Source organism: Centruroides sculpturatus, unplaced genomic scaffold (genome assembly GCF_000671375.1).
Source record: "Centruroides sculpturatus isolate CEXI.00-Female unplaced genomic scaffold, Cexi_2.0 scaffold1410, whole genome shotgun sequence".
Taxonomy (NCBI): domain Eukaryota; kingdom Metazoa; phylum Arthropoda; class Arachnida; order Scorpiones; family Buthidae; genus Centruroides; species Centruroides sculpturatus.
The window spans coordinates 33,087-52,588 of NW_019392624.1; the positions used below are offsets into that span (position 1 = coordinate 33,087).

The 19,502-nt window shown below is 38.2% G+C and overlaps 2 protein-coding genes across 2 annotated transcripts; both read left to right on the forward strand.

The window, feature by feature from the left end:
• The first annotated feature begins 6,115 nt into the window (after positions 1-6,115).
• LOC111617757 lies at positions 6,116-7,504 on the forward strand. The gene has a single exon (XM_023359044.1). The coding sequence runs from the start codon at positions 6,232-6,234 to the stop codon at positions 6,901-6,903; it is 672 nt and encodes a 223-aa protein (XP_023214812.1). The 5' UTR covers positions 6,116-6,231; the 3' UTR covers positions 6,904-7,504.
• Positions 7,505-9,906: 2,402 nt separating this feature from the next.
• Positions 9,907-17,346, forward strand: LOC111617749 (zinc finger protein 271-like). The gene is made up of 3 exons (XM_023359037.1): positions 9,907-10,167; positions 10,567-10,779; positions 16,903-17,346. Exons 1-3 carry the CDS (start codon positions 9,973-9,975, stop codon positions 17,119-17,121), a joined length of 627 nt encoding a protein of 208 aa, XP_023214805.1. The 5' UTR covers positions 9,907-9,972; the 3' UTR covers positions 17,122-17,346.
• Positions 17,347-19,502: the final 2,156 nt, after the last annotated feature.

The following is a 19,502-nucleotide window of genomic DNA, read 5'->3' on the forward strand; positions in this document are numbered from 1 at the left end:
GCCCGGTAAAAGAAGAATCAGCTTCCCAGGAGGAAGACTTGGGCTTTGCACACCAGGTGCTGGCCTGGGGGCCATGGTCTGCATACTGAAGGCAGTGGGGCGAGGAATCGCACTCCCATGCCAAAGCCTTGCTGGTGGCCAGGGGGATATCGCCCTCAGTGGATTGAGGGATTCTGCTAGCTGATATCTATCCTGACTAGCAGTTGGCAGAGCCGCTCCTCGGCATAGGGCCAACTTCCGCTATGCTTTGGGGGGGAGCGGTGCTTAAAGGCCTGACGATGCATTGAATGGCTGTATATGGTCCTGGAGAACTGGAAATGGGAAGAGTGTCTCCTAGTAGGAATGAGGGGGCGGCCCATGCCAAGCAACCAGCCGGGCTGGGGTAACCTTGGGTAGGAGGCTACTTAAATGGGTAGCTTTCCCGGCAGTGGGCCAAAGCAGTGACGACCTGGCAATAAAAGGGCCAAAATGGACCCCTCAGTAAGTCCAAAGTCAGAGCAGGCTCTTAAACGCATACTCTGATTCCCAAACAGATTCAGGGCACCCGTGAAAGGTTGGGATCACCCCCTACCTCCCTTATTTTATCTCTATTATTCTATGGTTACAATGAGTGCAAAAAAGCGAATGCGTTAATTGTGCTTCAGGTGAAGGGCTTGCTGACGCAGAAAAATTGTCAACCAACTACATTAATGGAGAGAGAATGACTGGTGCTGACAACACCAAGTCACTGGAGAGGTGGGTCCTATGGAAACGTAGACCCGCCAATGACCAGAATTCTAAGCCTGGAGAAAAGAGGACAGGCCAGATGCTGTGAAGGTATCGATACCATTGGAGTCTGGAAGTTCCGATTTGGACTCTGGCCCAGAGGCTTTCAACGCTGTCTCCTCTGGTGGGGGCAGTGATTGGGAGGCTGCTCCTGAATGCAGGAGGAAAAAAAGGCAGGAGGTGTTCAAAGCCAAAACGGGCAAGTCAGACAGCATAAAGCCAGAAGATGAACCTGCAAAGGCTGCAGCAGCCATAGAAGAGGGGAAACCCTCAACCAAAAACAAGGGTGGGTCAAAACCCAAGCCGAAAAAGAAAGACCCTACCGCGACAGCAACCGTGAAAACAAGTACGGAGGCTGTCGAAATGCCATTGTTAGCGCCCCCTCAACAGAAAGGGGAAGGACTTGAGATGGCCAACAGCTGTAGATCTGCTCTGGATAATATCCAACAAGAGCTAGCGACGCTCTTGGGTAAAACTGACTCACGATGTCAGAATTCTACATGCAGGATCATCTACGGCCTGTTCAGTAAAATGGCAGGAATCCTGAATGCCCAGGAGGTTGAGATAGCCTCCCTCCGGGTGGAAAACAGGACCCTACGGGAGTTAGTAGGAGGCTGACAACGATCGAAAACTCTTCTTGAGAAAGGCAAGGTGCTGTGCACAGACCGCATAACCTATGCGTCTGTAGCAGCTTGGCCGGCCCAGCATATCCAAGAAGGGCCACGAGCAGTTGCCAAGCCGAAGAAGGTAGTTGCCACAGAGCACATGCTCTTGGTCTACCCAAAGGATCAATCAATGAGCAGCGACCGTACGTGGGAGCTACTCAAGTCTAACATTAACCTGGTTACGTTGGGGATTGGGATTAAAAATGTACGACAGATCTGCAATAACAGGGTCCTGGTAGAGGTTTTGAAGAGCCAGGACGTCGCTAAACTGTCAAAAGCAATGACAGAGGGCCCACCAGCGCTGAGAGGTGGTCATCTGCTGACTGCCCCAAAAGTGCCGGCCAAGGGTAATACTCTTTGATGTCAGCCCAGACATCAAAAGCGAATGTCTTGCAGAAACCATCTTATCGCAGATTAGCATCGAGGCAGGGCCTGGGAAACTGTTGCCTTGCTTCCCTTTAAAAAGAAAGGAGGGCCTCGCGAACTGGGTGATCGAGGTCTCTCCCATGGTCTTCCGTACTCTCCTGCAGAAGGGGAGAATCCATGTGGGTTGGATGTGCAACCAGATGAGGGAGTATATAGCATGCACCCAGTGCTACAAGTGCTACACATTTGAGCATGTAGCCAAAGGCTGTACGGTGGACAGCCAAAAATGTAGCAAGTGCGCCAGTGATCACTCGTACAAAGAGTGTAAGGTGACGGAGCCCAAGTGCATTAACTGCACCAGGGCCAACAAGAAATTCGGCCTGCAGTTGGGTACCGGTCATTCAGTGATGAATGCCAACTGCCCGTGCTATGCACGGGAACTCGAGCGAGTTCAGGCCAGGATGGACTATGGTCCGTCATAATCAGGGAAAACGACTTTGCGTTCAGCTCTGTATCTCAACATATACCAGAGACGAATGAACGACGTGGCTGCAAACTATTGCAGTTCAATGCCGAAAAGTGCCGTGCAGCAACTGCCCAACTGCAGGTAGAAGTGGTTGAGTGGGATATTGACATCATCCTGCTCCAAGAACCATATCTTGTACAAGGAAAAATTAGTGGCTTATCACTACAATGGAGTGTTTTTGCCCAAGACGGTGAAGAATGTCGTGCTGTAGTTATCTTTACACAGAGGAATGTTGACACATTTGCTCTCTACGTTTCGCCACTTGTGGTGGCCATTGGAATACAGCTGTCTGCTTGCACGTGGGTTGTGGTCTCCACTTATCACACGCTATCACTTAAACTGGGAGGCCTTCTGACTGTACTCGAACGGGTTGTCTTGTTCCATGGTCGGGTAGTTTTGGCAGGTGACTTTAACGCCAAACACTTTTTAACGCCAAACACTTGCTATGGGGCTCCCCAATTGATGATCCAGACAGGGACATGATGAAGGAAGCGGTGGAGAGTTGGGGGATGCATGTCCTGAATGACCTGTTCTGGATTGCTACCTACTCCTCTCCAACAGGTGAGAGCTGGATAGACCTCACGATTGAGAGTGGGGCTATGCTTAGACTGACCTCGCAGTAGGAGACTATTGTTTCAGAAAGCTGTACCGGCCATCGTTTCATCATCTACAAAGTGATGTGCAGCTCGCCAGAATGGCTGAGTAGTTGCTACAGACTTACTGTCAAAAACCACAGTCAATTTGCCAAATGCCTCACAGAAAAGACGGCCGATATAGTCACCCAAGTCTCTAAGGTCGAGAGTGTCAGGGATCTGGAGGAAGTTGTGGCCAACCTCACCGAAGCAGTCAGAGAAGCAGGAGACTGCACGCTTGTGCAATGAAGACCCAACAACCACCGGTCAGTTCCCTGATGGAGCCAGGAACTGAGTGTCCTGAGGAAGCATGTGAAGGCGTTCCAACGACACTTTCAACAATGCAGGAACGACGACCTTTGGGCTATTAAGAAACTAGAATTCCAGAGGGCCAATGCCAAGTACAAGTACAAGTTGAATAATGCTAAAAAGACTCCATGGCTCAGTTTCTGTCAGTGTATCTGTGACGAAAATCCATTCTGTCTTCCATATAAACTAGTGGCAGGAAAGCTAAAATGTAGCACAGTCTTGGGGTCCAGTAAAAGGCCAAATGGAACCCTAACCTCCACACAGGAGGAGTTGATAGAGGTGCTGCTTTGTTCGCAGTTCCTGTGCAATGAGCAGTCCGATGATACCGAAGAACAGTGGCAGCTATGAAGTGATGCGGAGTTGCCCGTTCTTGAGGTTGAGATGCCCATGCCAGTGACTGACTCTGAGGTTGCCCACACCATTGGCAACCTAAGGAAAGGGAAAGCACCTGGTGTTGATGGGATCACGGCCAAAATGGTACAAGTTCTGCATCAAGAACGTCCTAACTGCTCTGTATACTGTATCAGAAGTGTCTACTCCTAGGACATTTCCCAGTGTAGTGGAAGCAAGTGCATCTTGTGTTTATTCATAAGAGTAGGCACCCGAAGAAAGAACCTAGGTCCTACAGACCGATCAGCCTTTTGTCAGTCCTGGGGAAGGTTCTTGACAGCATCCACAGTGACAGAATTCTGTACCACTTTAAGCGGAAAGGGCTGCTATACCGACACCAATATGGGTTCCGGCCGGACATGTTGACCTGCAGATCATTACATCAGACGGTCAACCTGGTTTACCAGAACCGCTGGCAGGGCCTCCATATGTCGCTTGTTTCGATGGACGTCGCGGGGGCTTTCGACAATGTCTGGTGGCCATCCATACTGGGTGAGCTGCATAAGGCAAACCTGCCAACCTCCCTTGTAACACTTTCCAGGAGTTTCCTGAGTGGACGCACAGTGGTTTATCAAACCCCAAGCAAGAGGTATGAGAGGATACTGGAAAGGGGCTGCCTGCAGGGATCCTGTATAGGGATATGTTATGGAACATTCTAGCAGATATGCCTACCGGACGATGTCCAGCTACAGGCTTATGCAGACAATCTGTTGCTAGTAGTTGCAGGCTACAGTAGATGTGACATGTAGAGTCGCGGCAACGAAGCAATAGAACAGCTTGTTTGTAGGGGAGAACTTCACAAGCTCTCCTTCAGCCCTGAGAAATCAGAGGCCCTGACGGTGGCCCGAACTGGAGATAGCATTCCACCTTACATTACCAACTACATTGGCACTACCTTTCTTCCTCATCCGAACCTTGAGATCTATACCGATGGATCTGGACTGAATGATGGCGTCAGCTGCGCCTTTGTCACCTACCAGAGTGAGACCGAAATATACAGTCAAATGAACAGGTTAGACTGTGTTTGCTGTCTTTCAAGCAGAGCTGATGGCAATTAACTTGGTGATCAGTTGGACTGAGGAAAATTATAACCATAATAACATCCACATCATTAGTGACTCTGCATCCACAATACAGTTGATACAGGGTAAGAAACCCCATCCAATTGCAACTGCTATTAGGAACACTATTTTCAACTCCAGTAACAAGTACAATATTACCTGGACTCGTGCACATCATGGAACAACTGGAAATGAGCGTGCTGACCAGCTCGCTAAAGAAGCCGCCAGCAACAATAATCTGGAAATTATTTATGACAAAATTAGTCACCATGGTGTGAGAAAACACATGTTCCAAGACTTTCTTAATCAGTGGCAAACAACTTGGAGTCAAAAGCATAACAACACCGCTTTCAAGTACATTCCCAACATTATTGACTATTACAGCTACCATTAGGTTACTCCTAACCACCAGCTTACTCAGTTTATCACCGACCACGGCAAATTCTCCAGGTATTTGCACAGGTTCACCAACAAAAATTCACCACTTTGTGCTATCTGCTGCAAACCAGATAACTCAGACCACTATCTCTTCGACTGCATCTCTTTGGAGGCATTGCGTCTGGCCATCGAACTCGCTGCTGGAAGTAGGAACATCCACTGGCCATGTGAACACAATGATTTATTAAAGAATAAAGAACTGTATGAAGCCTTCAGTAAACTCATTAAAAGACATGAGGCAATTGCTCCTCTTGCTACCAGAGACTAGTAAAGACCTCTCTACACTGGACTATAATTTCTCAAGCAACTCTCCAGGTGTTCTCTGTATCGAAGGAACTTATTGCTGCCATATACTCTCTGTCAATAATTCATGACCATTTATTGTATTTAATCACCTTCACACATGTTCCTTATTCTTCTTATTTTTGTATACACATCAACTGGACCACTTTACTTTGTGCAAATTTTCTGCAGCTCCCTGCTGCCTTTCTTTCTTGTATCCATATGCACATATTCTGTTGGTACATATTTTCTATCTTTGCTTTGTCACTACTGCAATTTAGGTATAATCCTAATCTTAATTAATTATTTAATTTTATTATAATATATTTATTTCATTGTTATTGTCAAAATTTATCATTATGTAATCTATGTAATCATCATTCATGTTGTATTTATCTCAGCTATGCTATGCGGAACCAAGAATGTATTTACCACATATGTTTAATAAAGATTAATTGATTGATTGGCCCGAACTGGAGTGTTGGCACACCAGCCAATATACTGGATTAGGGGTAACCCCATCCAAAGGGTGAACAAGTTAAAATACCTTGATGTTATCATCGACGCCCCATCTGAGGAATGTTCGAGCAGCATTATCGAGGCTAGCCAGACAAGACTAGTGGAGAAGCGCTTTAATCCATCTACAAGATGAGTGTAGAGTGCATTATCTGCTATGCCTGCGGTATTTGGTGGAAGGACTCTGCTAACGTCAAGCAGAGCAGAACATTACTCACAATACAGCAACCTGCCCCCTATGGATCTCGAGGGCATACAGAACTGTGTCAAAGGAGGCGGCCATGGTCTTGGCCTGGCTGCTCCCATTGCCTCTGGTAGTCAGCCAAGAGGCAGCCTTCTACCAGACAACAGTAGAGGGCAGAGAGGCTAAGCATTGCAATCAGATGTACCCGGTCAGACTCAGACATCAGACAGATGTATTGAGGGTCCACCCTGCCTATAGGATTAGACTAGATTGGGATGTCGGTGAACTGGCAAATATAGGTGTTGAAATATACACCAATGGCTCAAAAGACGATAGCTCAGTAGGTACTGCGTTCTGCATCTACTGCAACGGAGTTCACATGTACAGTCAGTCAGACAGACTGAATGAGGAGGTGTCTGTGTTTCAGGCAGAACTGGTGGCCCTGGCGGGGGCATCCCAGCAGATCCTATTACACCTGGGTTCTGAGCCAGTCACAGTCTACTCTGATAGCCAGTCATCACTTCAGGCCTTGAGCGACGAATACCATCACGATCCACTGGTACACGAGTTCAGACGTAGGGTACTGAGGGCAAGGCATGAGCGACACGTCCTGCGGTGGGTCCGAAGCCACATCAGGATCCCGGGCAACGAACGTGCCGATCAGCTGGCAAAGGTGGGAGCCAGCGGCCCATTTGTAACAAGGATGGTAGAACCCTCGACCACATACATAAAAGGTACCCTGTTACGGCGATCAATGACACACGGATAAGAGTGCTGGAATCAATGTATGGTAGGTAGGTCAACCTATGCCTTCGTGCCTGAAGTTCGCCGAACTCCAGTTAGTTGTGACTTCAGACTGACATAAATATTGACAAGTCACGGGAGGTTTCCCTACTTCAAGTCCAAGTTTGGACAAGGAGATGGTAGCAGCCCCTGTGGGTGTCCTCGCAGCGACGCGAGACACCATGTACTTGACTGTCCTCTGACAAAGGACTTTGCCTAGGGGCCGACCAAGTTGATTGGAGCAAGCCCCCGGACAAGTACTTCAAACGCTAGCAGCTAGTAAAGAAAACTTAAAGAAACTAAAGGATTTGATGGGTAAAGTTATAGATCTATTAGACCAATAGGGCCCCTCATTAGGGAGAGGACCCCACTGTCCGTTATTTTTAAAAAGTTATTACTATGAGCCAAGTTTTGTGGATTTAGTGCAGTACAGGCTGCACACTATAAAAGTTATGCCAGGTTAGAGAGCTGGGCCGTGGTGTGGATGGGAGCCCAAAAGATGTACCTTGTGGCCCAGCTATGTTGTCCCTGTCTACTGTGTTAGGTATCTGACCAGCCGATGAACAAGACATAGCCTCTTTAACCCTGTAGTGCCATTAGGCGGGGCAGAGAAAGAGTTCCTTATGAGGCACCAGGTGTCATCCAGTTGTGTGTTCTGTTAACAGCATAGCGAATGTCATGTATGTTTATTTCAGCACAGGGCATAGTTGGTATGTTGTGCAAGTTTTTGTTCTCCTCCTTGATCCAGCCTGCATCAGCATTGTGTGTAACAGCACTGGACCAAAGAGAANCTAAAAAGTAACCAATGTGCCAAGTGATACTTTTACATCAAACTAATAAAAGCCAAAACTTTCAACGCTGGAAGAAATACTAAATAAAGTTGGAGTTGAAACTCAAAGGATTATAGACCCAAATGAGGAGAAAGGAGAGAAAGGACAAAAGATAAAGAAGTGAGGAAAGTTGGAAAATTAAGGGTCCATATTTGCATAACAGAAGGTCTATTTAAAATTTCTCATTACTTTTTATTACCCTTCCTCATTCACACATTTCTATTTGAAAATATTTTTTTCCACTCAAAAATAAATTATGTATAAAGGTTTACAGCTTTGTAAAACTTTTTTTTTTGAATTTACACCAAATAAATAAATAATAATAAAAATTGTCGGTTTTGTGTCGGTATTGGGCCGCATTCGAACTTGCCTTGCGCCGCATGCGGCCCGCGGGCCGCGGATTGGACACCCCTGATCTAAAAGTTTCTTTCATTGTGCACTTCACATTTAAAGAAAATAACGTTAAATTCTTTTTTGTTAAAATTTCATGCTAACAATATGACAATCTGACAAAACAATTGGCAAATTTCACATTATTGAAGTGCATTCTTGGTCTTTCATCTTCTGAAAATTTATAAAGTGAATTTATAATTTGGACCATTAATTCTATAAATGCAACCAGAAAAAGTAAGTGAAACGTTCGATCTGTTTTATATGGCATTGTTATTTGGCGACCCTTGTTATTAATAATTGTAAAAAATGATGAATTTAGAAATTTTTAGTCATATCGAAAGAATACATATACTTTACTACTATGATTAGAAAGAAAGAAAAAAAAATATTTTTGAAAAATAAATCGAGTGTTAATAATATATAATAATTTACAGAACGAGTACTTTTTACAGGATAAAACAAAGACACATGAATGTACTTTATGTGAACAGAAATGTCGTACAAAATGGGAGTTAGATAATCACATGAGGTCTCATACTGGTAAGAAACCGTTTAAATGCAATATTTGCGGAAAAAGATTCTCACAGTCTGGAAATTTACTAGTTCACAAAAAAACACATTTTGAAGAAAGACCATTCAAATGCAACTACAAAGACTGTACATACAGTGCGAAAAGTAAATATGTTTTAAAAGAACATGTCAAACGAATACATCTAAAAGTAAGAACTTCTGAACTTATTATTGAATAAATATATAATGTTTACTTNTCAACACAGGGCATAGTTGGTATGTTGTGCAAGTTTTTGTTCTCCTCCTTGATCCAGCCTGCATCAGCATTGTGTGTAACAGCATTGGACCAAAGAGAAGACCAATAAGTTGTGAGTTCTTCTTCTGTTGGTGTGCCACTGTGCTGTGTATCAATGTTTGTTTTGGTACTAATTTGTCTGTAAAAGCTTTTTCCGTTGTTTGTAAATAACTTATTTTGTTGTTTTCATAGTGTACAGGTACATATTTTGTATAATTTGAGTCTATATGCTTTGGCTGCACATTTCTGTTTTAGTATATCAATGTATTCTGTAATGTGTGTGTATTGTGATGTTTGTGTTTTGTGTGTGTTTTGATTTTCTTGAAAATGTTTTTGAGTTGTTTCTTTAAATTGGGTGTTATGTTGTTTTTAGTGTATTGTGTCAGCCTGCCTAATTGCTGTCTAATGTCATTTATTTGTGTTTCTATTCTTNAAAAATTGTCGGTTTTGTGTCGGTATTGGGCCGCATTCGAACTTGCCTTGCGCCGCATGCGGCCCGCGGGCCGCGGATTGGACACCCCTGATCTAAAAGTTTCTTTCATTGTGCACTTCACATTTAAAGAAAATAACGTTAAATTCTTTTTTGTTAAAATTTCATGCTAACAATATGACAATCTGACAAAACAATTGGCAAATTTCACATTATTGAAGTGCATTCTTGGTCTTTCATCTTCTGAAAATTTATAAAGTGAATTTATAATTTAAACCATTAATTCTATAAATGCAACCAGAAAAAGTAAGTGAAACGTTCGATCTGTTTTATATGGCATTGTTATTTGGCGACCCTTGTTATTAATAATTGTAAAAAATGATGAATTTAGATATTTTTTGGTCATATCGAAAGAATACATATACTTTACTACTATGATTAGAAAGAAAGAAAAAAAAATATTTTTGAAAAATAAATCGAGTGTTAATAATATATAATAATTTACAGAACGAGTACTTTTTACAGGATAAAACAAAGACACATGAATGTACTTTATGTGAACAGAAATGTCGTACAAAATGGGAGTTAGATAATCACATGAGGTCTCATACTGGTGAGAAACCGTTTAAATGCAATATTTGCGGAAAAAGATTCTCACAGTCTGGAAATTTACTAGTTCACAAAAAAATACATTTTGAAGAAAGACCATTCAAATGCAACTACAAAGACTGTACATACAGTGCGAAAAGTAAATATGTTTTAAAAGAACATGTCAAACGAATACATCTAAAAGTAAGAACTTCTGAACTTATTATTGAATAAATATATAATGTTTACTTTTCGATATTAATTGGATAAATATTTATAACATAGAATATTTTAAATTTATTAAATTAAAAATATAAAGTATAATATTATAATAAATTATAAAACAAATTAAGTTATTATAAATAAGAGGGGTACTTAACAGTGAAATATTAAAAAATATGCTCGTTATTTATTGTTCTTAAACAGCGTAAATATTAATTATCAAATAACTTCTTTTTCAGTAAACGTAAAAAATATGTACACAATTTTAAAAAAAATTTACAAGATACATTACAATTTCACTTTAGTTTTAAAATACTAATATATCATTTTTTGAATGTGTAATAAATAGCTAATGTAACTTATAAATTATATAATACTTAGATTCCAGCAAAAAAACCGGAGAAAGTTCATAAATGTCATAAATGCGATAAAAGTTTTGAATGGTTATCTACTTTGATAATGCACCAAATATCCCATGGAGAAAAACGATCCTTCTTATGTGATATTTGTAAGAAAATGTTCAAATATAAATGTGACTTAAAAAGACACATGAAGAAAGTACATCAACAGAAACAAACCGAAACTTTTCCCAAAGTAAGTAAAAAAAATTTCTGAAATTAAACTTTCAAAAATTCCTTCAATGATATAATGTGAAAAAAAGTTATGTAGGTCTTAAAAGTTTTTTAAATTGTTTCTCAGATTTTTTACGTGATTACGGTAAATATTGATACTTTTATTCTGTAACCTACATTTATAAAGTAACGCTGCATTGTTCGTTTAAAGTAAAGTACAGTAAAACCCCTCTAATCCGTCACCTTTAGGACTGTGGATATGGTCGGAACGCAAAATAGGTCGGATTATCAGGAAATAGTAAAATAAACAATCTTCCCCTTTGTCGTCTTTGTAGCACTGCTAATTTTTCATTTAATGAAAGAGTAACGTGTTTACGTTTCACTGCTGACATTTTGAAAACACACACAAAACTGTACATGTACACACAATGTAAAACATATACTGTAACGAACACAAAAGAACGCCACAGACGGTGAGTCACCGACGAGTCGGGACAAGTTTCACGGTCGGAATAACTGGGGTGACTGACTAGCCTAGGGCGAACTAGAGGGATTCTACTGTAGTAATAGAAAACAAAAAGTAATTATTGTAAGTTAGTACTTTCAGTCTTTCGATAATCAGCAGCCATAAACCTTAAATTTACTTATTATAATTATTTGTAATTAGTTTAATTGTAGCAATTGTTTCGAAATATATTTTTCTTTACATAAGTTTTTCTACAGTAACAATTTCAATTTAATTAGTGAAGTTTTTGAATTTTAGTACCTGATTGCTAATTGGTTTTTCGTTTCTTTTTGGTTCTTTGGAGTTAAGCATAAAATTGCTATGGAGAACTTATCATACAGAAAAAAATTTGTAAGATGGAAAAGTAGATTTGTTTGTTTACATATTATACTAGCTTATTCCGTTGCGCATTGCTGCGATCTCAGAAGAAACGAAATTTAAGCATACTCGTTATAATAAAATTTAATTTACATTTTATCATTTTTATTGAAACTTATTATTATTATTAATTTTCATCGGAAAACATTTCAAAGTGTCGTTTCAATTCTATTTATTTATTGGAGTGCTTGTGGATACGCGATATTTTTTGTTTTTCCGTCTGGTGCGTACACGAATAAATCAGGTTTTCCGACACTACATACAGTTGTCCATGTGAGAAGCACGGATTCTCCAAATTTAGCCCACACACTCGCAGAGATTGTCAGAAGTGCGATATTCCCCATTTTTATATATATATTTTAAATTCTTTATAATTTTAACAATTTAATTGCTCCTTCCTCTCTTCCTTGGCATGTTGTGAAATTTCTGATAGTTGGATAATAAACCGTTTTATTCTAATTTGTCTTTTTAAATTATTTTGAGTCGATATTAAAATTTGAAAAAGGAGGATACCTGTATCGGTAAAATAGGCGAATTTCCTCCTACAACTTCGGTTGTTGTTCAGGATACGGTTAAGGTTTTAACCAAGTTCGAGCGAATATATAATTAGCAAAAAAAAAAAAAAGTTGAAATAAAGTAATTAAACAAAAATTATTATAAATATCGTAAATAACAGTTCACAAATGCATATATAGAGATATCTTTTGGAGGGGGAAAATGGTCTTCACAATTTGAAATCGATCGAACACGCTGTGCTTGTTACACTCGTATACACGCGCGCCATCTATCGTAGGATAAATGTACTATGCCAGAAACCTTCGCGGGAGTATACTAAACAACTTCCCAAAGTTTCACGGCAATCGGATAAACGGTGTGATAATGCATGAAGGACAGACAGACACACACATATACATTCATTTATATATATATAGAAAAGCAAATGCATTCTGGAATTACATGCTGCTTTCAGTCTTAATTTTATGGTATATCTACTTAAGATATCAGTGAACACATTAATACTTATTTATATTTTACATACGCGTGAAACTCACAAAAAGCTTAAAAAATAATTATCTATAGTATAAGTAATGGTAACTAATAACGTAAGGTAAAAATAAAAAAGGAAAATAATAATAAATATATAAATATAATAATTTAAATAAATACAATAAAAAATAATGAATAAGCAGTACAGATAATTTTTCATTTTGAAAAAATTATTGATCAACTCAGCAATTAAAAATTTTTTTACAAACTTAGTTCCTTGTTTAAAGTGACACTTCATGTGCGTCACTCGGAGGTAACGAGTGAAACTCGATCATTGGGCTCAAAGTACTAAAACTCCGGGTATGTCATGGGTTAACCCAGGAGAGACCCCATTTAAACAGGAGGGGACAATGACAACAGAGGTTTTTTTCCTGTCAGCGAGTGTGAACTTTTATGTGCGGGTGTGCGTCCCACCTTTGCCACTTCTAAACAATTTCTTAGCATCTGAACTTAACCGGAACTTGCATTAGCTCCGGAACTTTACCGAACTTGAACCCGAACTCCATTATGTAAGTTTGCCGACTGTAAAGGGAGATACAGTTTATTTCGCGTCAAAACGAGCCTAAGGGAAACAGCGTACGTGGGCGGTGGCGAAGGAGCCAAATGAAGAACATGTGTTTTACAAGAGAAAACCCTGTTTATTTGTTCGAATTCATGCTTACATCGATATTGAACAATTCCAAAATCTCGGTGCTCCTGTGAACGGCGAGAGTTCGGGTGATCGGTCGCAGCCTGGGCAGACGAGAAGGATCACTGGACGATGCAGATGTTCGGTGTTAAGCTGTGGCGTCCTAGGTGATCGGCGGTGCACAACACAATCTAAATCACAACTGTAGGCTTAATCCAGAGGAGAATCTTCTTCGACCTTGAAGTTCCAATTTTTATAGTTTTTTCCTCTACTATTCGCATTTCGGATTGGTCCCTCGTCCCATTCCTCGCTTCCCTATTGGTCTCTCCTTTGTCTCCAGGTGCAAGACGAAACTTTTTCGGGTCGCGGGAAAGGTCCGATTCGAGGTGTCCATCTGATACCTCTTGGTCGACTCTGCTCGATGACTGTTTATAAAACAATAACACTTGCACTTAGAACTCAGGCCGTTGTTTATACCATTTTTGACGTCTAAGAATTTAACGATCATTCTCATCTTTCATCTATCAAAAATTTCCCTTTTGTGTTCGAAAAGGTTTATCTCGGCCAACATTTTATAGACACGCGAGTCAAAGATCTACCTGTTTATGAGCGCTCGTGTTAGAGTTTGTCTTCCTCTAAGACCTTAACAGATAGATTCACACATATTCGAACTGTTCCGAGTCTCGTTGTTTACATCTTGTGTCGCGCAAGAATTTCACGGTATACTCGAGTTCGAATCTCGTCTGGAAACACACAATTAAATCCTGAACCTCTTCGTACGGCCTAAAGACGAACTTACAAGATAGAACTATTCGAACTCCAAGTATTTGTTGTCGCGCGGAAGTTTTGTAAGCTCTCTCTCCTGATATGATAAACTCCCCCTTGAGGTTTACTCGAGTTAGCGAGAAAGCTAGCTCCTCAGTCTTAAATCGTGTAAATAGCCTCTCTGAATAAACGAATATTTGTTAAATGAATAATTTTTGGGAGTGTACTTCTTCCGGATATCTCCCTCCATCTCCATTCCAACCCTAAGGCTCAGCAAACGCGACCGTTTGTGCGTACAAGACGGAAATTGCGGCCATCTAGGTTTCTGTGTCTTCATCAGGAAAAAATCACTGTGTCTTCTGGGTAGACACAGTGGATTTTTCCTGACGAAATTTGTCATTGCGGTCTTTTTCGACGCGAAGTGGATTCGTCGGTCCTGCGGTGCCAAAGCATAGGGGGTGGTTCTTTCGACATTGTCACAATAGTATATTTTTTTACACTGTTAATTTGTTAAAACTTGGTTAATTGTTTTCTCTGTTTTTAGATCAAAGCATTAAGCTGTAAAAACAATGCAGCTAACATTTCCCCTAAATAAAATTTTACATGTTTTATAGGTCAACATGTTTTTAAAACCGTTCAGCAATAAGTATTCTTCGAAAATTTCAACTTTCAATAGTAATCTATAAAAACCTTCTTTCTGTTAATGAGCTATAAAATTCTTCTTTATACGTTTATTTTTGTTTATGCTCTAATCGGTCATTTATATCATGACTGAATCATTATCAATCAATGAGCATTCGTTCAGATCTGTCGGTTCAGGATTTTCTGGCGAACAACCAACGTTTTTAATAGTCATATGCTAGGAGTGAGAACGTACACAAACAATGAGAAAACCTATTTTCATCATATTCAGCTATAATTTTACTAGATTTCATGTAATTCGACTTTACATAGACTAGAAGATATTTTATCAAGACAGCTTCCATTCGAGAAATTTACCGGAAAACTTATTACATCTAATTATTCTGATACTTTCGTAGTACATAACAAATAGTCGTATCATCGTTCATATAATACAATAACAATCGCTTATTATAGTCTTATTATTGTAAAAAATCGTTGAATAATATGTAAAGTGTCTGATATGCACAATTTAAAGCAGAAAAATATGTTTAAGAACTTTGACTACATTACTGTAGCCACACCATTTCTGCAGTTATTCAGGAAAAGAGAAGCACTAGAATAAACAAGGCTGTAACTTTACACCCCGAGACTTCTGAGAGGTGCAGTTTGTGTCATACAAAAGAAAACATCACCGGACATTATATAACTACAATATAAAACTTATCATTTTAATTTTTATAACGTTTAAATATTAATGTTAATTTAGGTTATAATATTAGATCAAATGCGTTTAAAATAAAATAAAAGATAAAAATAAAATTAAAAATATTCAACAATCTGTATGAAACGATCGATGTAGACAAATAAAAAAAAACAATACAGATGAACGAAAGGAAACGTCATATGACATCACTTATCTGTAAAAATCGTACTGCGCAGGTCTCAACTCATTATGAAAACTTTGATTTTGCATGTGCTATTAAATGGCCTACAGAAGAAATTGCAGAGTAATAAAAAAAGAATGAAAAAGACACTTCATTATTTCGGATCCAAAGAAAAAGTGTCCGAAACGATTACATTCAGATAGTACAGGTAATAAGAAAAAAAGAAAACTCCAACTCCACATCCCAACTCCAGAAGCACAACACAAGAGTGGAGCAAAACACGTGCCAGAAATTAGTGCCGATGGCAAAATCACCGTTGCCAAATAAAAGGATGTAAAAGTGTATGAGCTAGAGTGTACTGTATGAAATTCAAAACACATCTGTTTCTTAGCAAACTTTGCTCTCGCTTCGTATAAAAAATAAATTTCGTACAACTTTGGATCTTTTTTGGTCCAATCTTCAGTCACTTGAAAGAAGATAAATATTATGTTTTTGCATTGAGTAGACCAAAAAATAAACGCATTTAAACAAGGCTGAGAAACTGTTGTTCCCAGTGCGCCTTACCGAGAGTGAATTCATATTAATCTAAACATATAAAACAAGCTCTACCCGCACCTCATGAGAATGCACACTAAGAAGGGATTTTTGGAAATTCCTCTGCGAGGGGAGAAGGAGAAGGGTAAATTCTAACTTGAAGAACAGCTTCTACTATACTATTTTAGATTTGATTGTTTGTTTTCAACTACGTTTAGTCTTTTAGTGTATTAAATTAATAACATTTTAAACATTGTTATGAATATTTTGATATATTACAATTTTTTAACCAAATGTTTGAACCGTTTTAAATTGGAATTTGTTATTGCGTATTGGTTCGATTATAGGAGCATTGTAAAAGTTCCAGAAAATTGATCAAATTGAAAATAGTTCCTTTAATTCTCACCAATCTCAGCGGTAGGTCTTATATAACAATTACTATGCTTGTTAAAATACTGAATATAAATAAGGTTTGCTTACAAAATCTGTGCAAAGTTGTGGGTAGGGTAACAGCTAGTATTGTATATAAAGATTATCGTGTTAACCCATATTCCATCAAACAGAAAATAACAATACTTTACTATGTAAAAGTACTCAATTTCATTAATAACAACAGTAAATTAAAAAATAAATTAAAATTCTTTTTTATAAATTTATCTTCAGAAAATGAATGTTTTAAATGATGTTGTTGACTTTAATTATGATCTGAATTTATAGTGATAGTCATTTTAGTTTAATTAACTGAATTAGATTATATTATATACTTTTTTGAATTTTTAGACAAGCGTTGAATATTCTCAAGATGTAGAATATGGCGTGGAACAAAAAGATCGGAAAGAATCAATGGAAAAACCATCAACGAATGATCAAAAATCTCACTCAGTAGAATATGAAAAAGTTGTCGGGGAAACCCTGAGTAGCGATTCAGAAAATACTGGAATTATGAATAGAGACGAATATTTAAACATGAACATTTACTGGAACATTTACCGGAATTAGAAATATTTTCAGAAGTGATAGTTGAAGAAGTCGAACTAGAATGTCACATCTGTCAAGAGAAATTTGACAACGAAGTATCTCGTAGAGAACACGAAGCAAGATTTCATTAATTTGATTAATGACTTCTAAATATTAATTTGCAAAACAAACGATTTGGTAACGATTTTACAAAACGATTTAAATCTTGCATTTATTTTTCATTTATTATAAAAATATTTTTGATTTTTTGCATGCAGAAAATAGAATAAATAATTACGTTTTGTAAATCTCTTTGTTTTTAAAATTGAAATTAAAAAAAAAAAAAATATGAATAAATTTGTGTTGTACTCATTCATTTTATGCAAGTAAGCAAGTTATTAGAAATACATTTATAATTTTTATAAAGCCTATCATCGTTTTATGTCCTTCAATTTATCTGTAGTTGTATATACTTTTGACCGAATTAACGTATGACATAGTTACTATCTCTTTACGTATGTATCGTATTTACATTTTTAAACACTTTCATACTACTTCAACAAAAAGAAAAAATGAAAACGATTGAAAATGCATAAAATTATTTTAAAATAAGGACAAACAACTCGAATTGCTAATAAAAAAATACAAAAATGTTGAATTAGCTCACCTTATTTCAGAAGTTATATTAAGTTTTATATGAGAAAATCTTGTTACATATTGCATACAATCGTGTTTAGAACATTTTTGTACATACAGATGTTATTTAACACCTATAGCCATCCATAAACGTTGTTTAAATACATCGTCTTTATAAATGACACTGATGTGGTCGAACTGATTCAATAAACTTTTGTATTTCATTTATTTTTCGTTTTTTCGAGACCGTCACAATTGTAGGATTAACTCTCATTGCCGCCATTGTTAAAATAAAAACCACGTGTCTACTTTGACGTCATAGGAAAGACTTCTCTTTATTGGAGGAATTTTGGCGTAAAAGTTTTTCGGCGTAAAAAGTAAAGACATGCTCTACTCTAATTTCAGTTCTGTTTCAGCAAAAATTTCAGAAAAAGTTTTACGTTTTCTGTTTTATGCTAGATTTTAAGCCGAATTTTGCTCGTGTGTGTTCCTCGCCTTACAGATCGATCTTGCTATGTTTTTTATATGCAAAAAAATTCCTTGCTTTCAGCATTTACTTTTTATACAACAATTTTTAAGACGATGCTGTTTTTCAATCTACAAAAGAAGATTTTTGCTTGTCGATTAGTATTAAGATTAAAGCAATATTTGGGTTCACATATTTACATGCACTGTATAACGCGCCTTTCATAAAATCATTGTCTACTGTAGCTTTTTATAGATTTTCCAACGTTTTGTGACTGGACGAAATAAACCTTCAACAATATATATTAAGAATAAGAAAAGTTTGTAGGAATTTATAATGCCTTTTTATCAACTGACTTTGAACATGTTTCTAGACAAAGGAAAAAAAGTATTATTTGGAATGTATTTTCTTAGCATAATGTTGCTGTTGAGAACATATCACACAGGAACACTTTCAGAGGAAAAAGGTTGTTTTATTGGTGTGACGGATATGCATTTCGGGCTTTAATTCCCCTATTCAGTCCTATTATTACATATTTATCAGTAAATTGATTACAGGTTTACAAATTTACAGAATGCATTGAAAAAATTAGGATACGCTTACAATGATTTTTATAATAACACTTAATTACCTGAGATAGTGACAGATAAACCAACATGACTAGTAAGAAGATATACACATAGTTTAAAATGGGGGGCAAAAAGGAGCTAATAGTTTTTTTGGCTGCACACACATGCACATTAGAATAGTATAGCACGTGCTAAATAAAATAAAAAGGGGTAAACTTAGCTCTAAAATTAAGTATATATTAAGAGGTGTAATTTTTAAAAATAATAACGGAATACCTGTATTATTTGGAAATTTATTTATTCAGCTACTCCTTCGTAGAGAAAATTTGTGAATATGATGGAACAAGGTTAAAAACAGATTTGTGGCCGGCGAATCTTAGTCTTTGTCAGGACTGACACCAGTATAACCTCTGTCAGAGCTACGGTTGTTACGCGAGCGGTCGCGGATGCGGGCAGATGGAGTGAGAAACAGCACACCGGAAGTGACTCAAGCAGAGACTCTGTTAACGTAATAAGAGTTTAATGGGTACCGATGGACTATACATCTTTTACATTTAAGGTTAATTAAGGTTTTTCGATGGTATAATACGCGAACGAGAGAGAGTTTACAATTGCAGCGTGGCGATAAATACCTTGAGATTGGGTAAGTCTTTACGAGGTTCAACAGTTCCGAATCAGCGACGTCGATAATAGTTCCAATAAGAGGCACTTAGTTCGTTGGGTATCTGATGAAATAATCCAAGGAGTTGGCA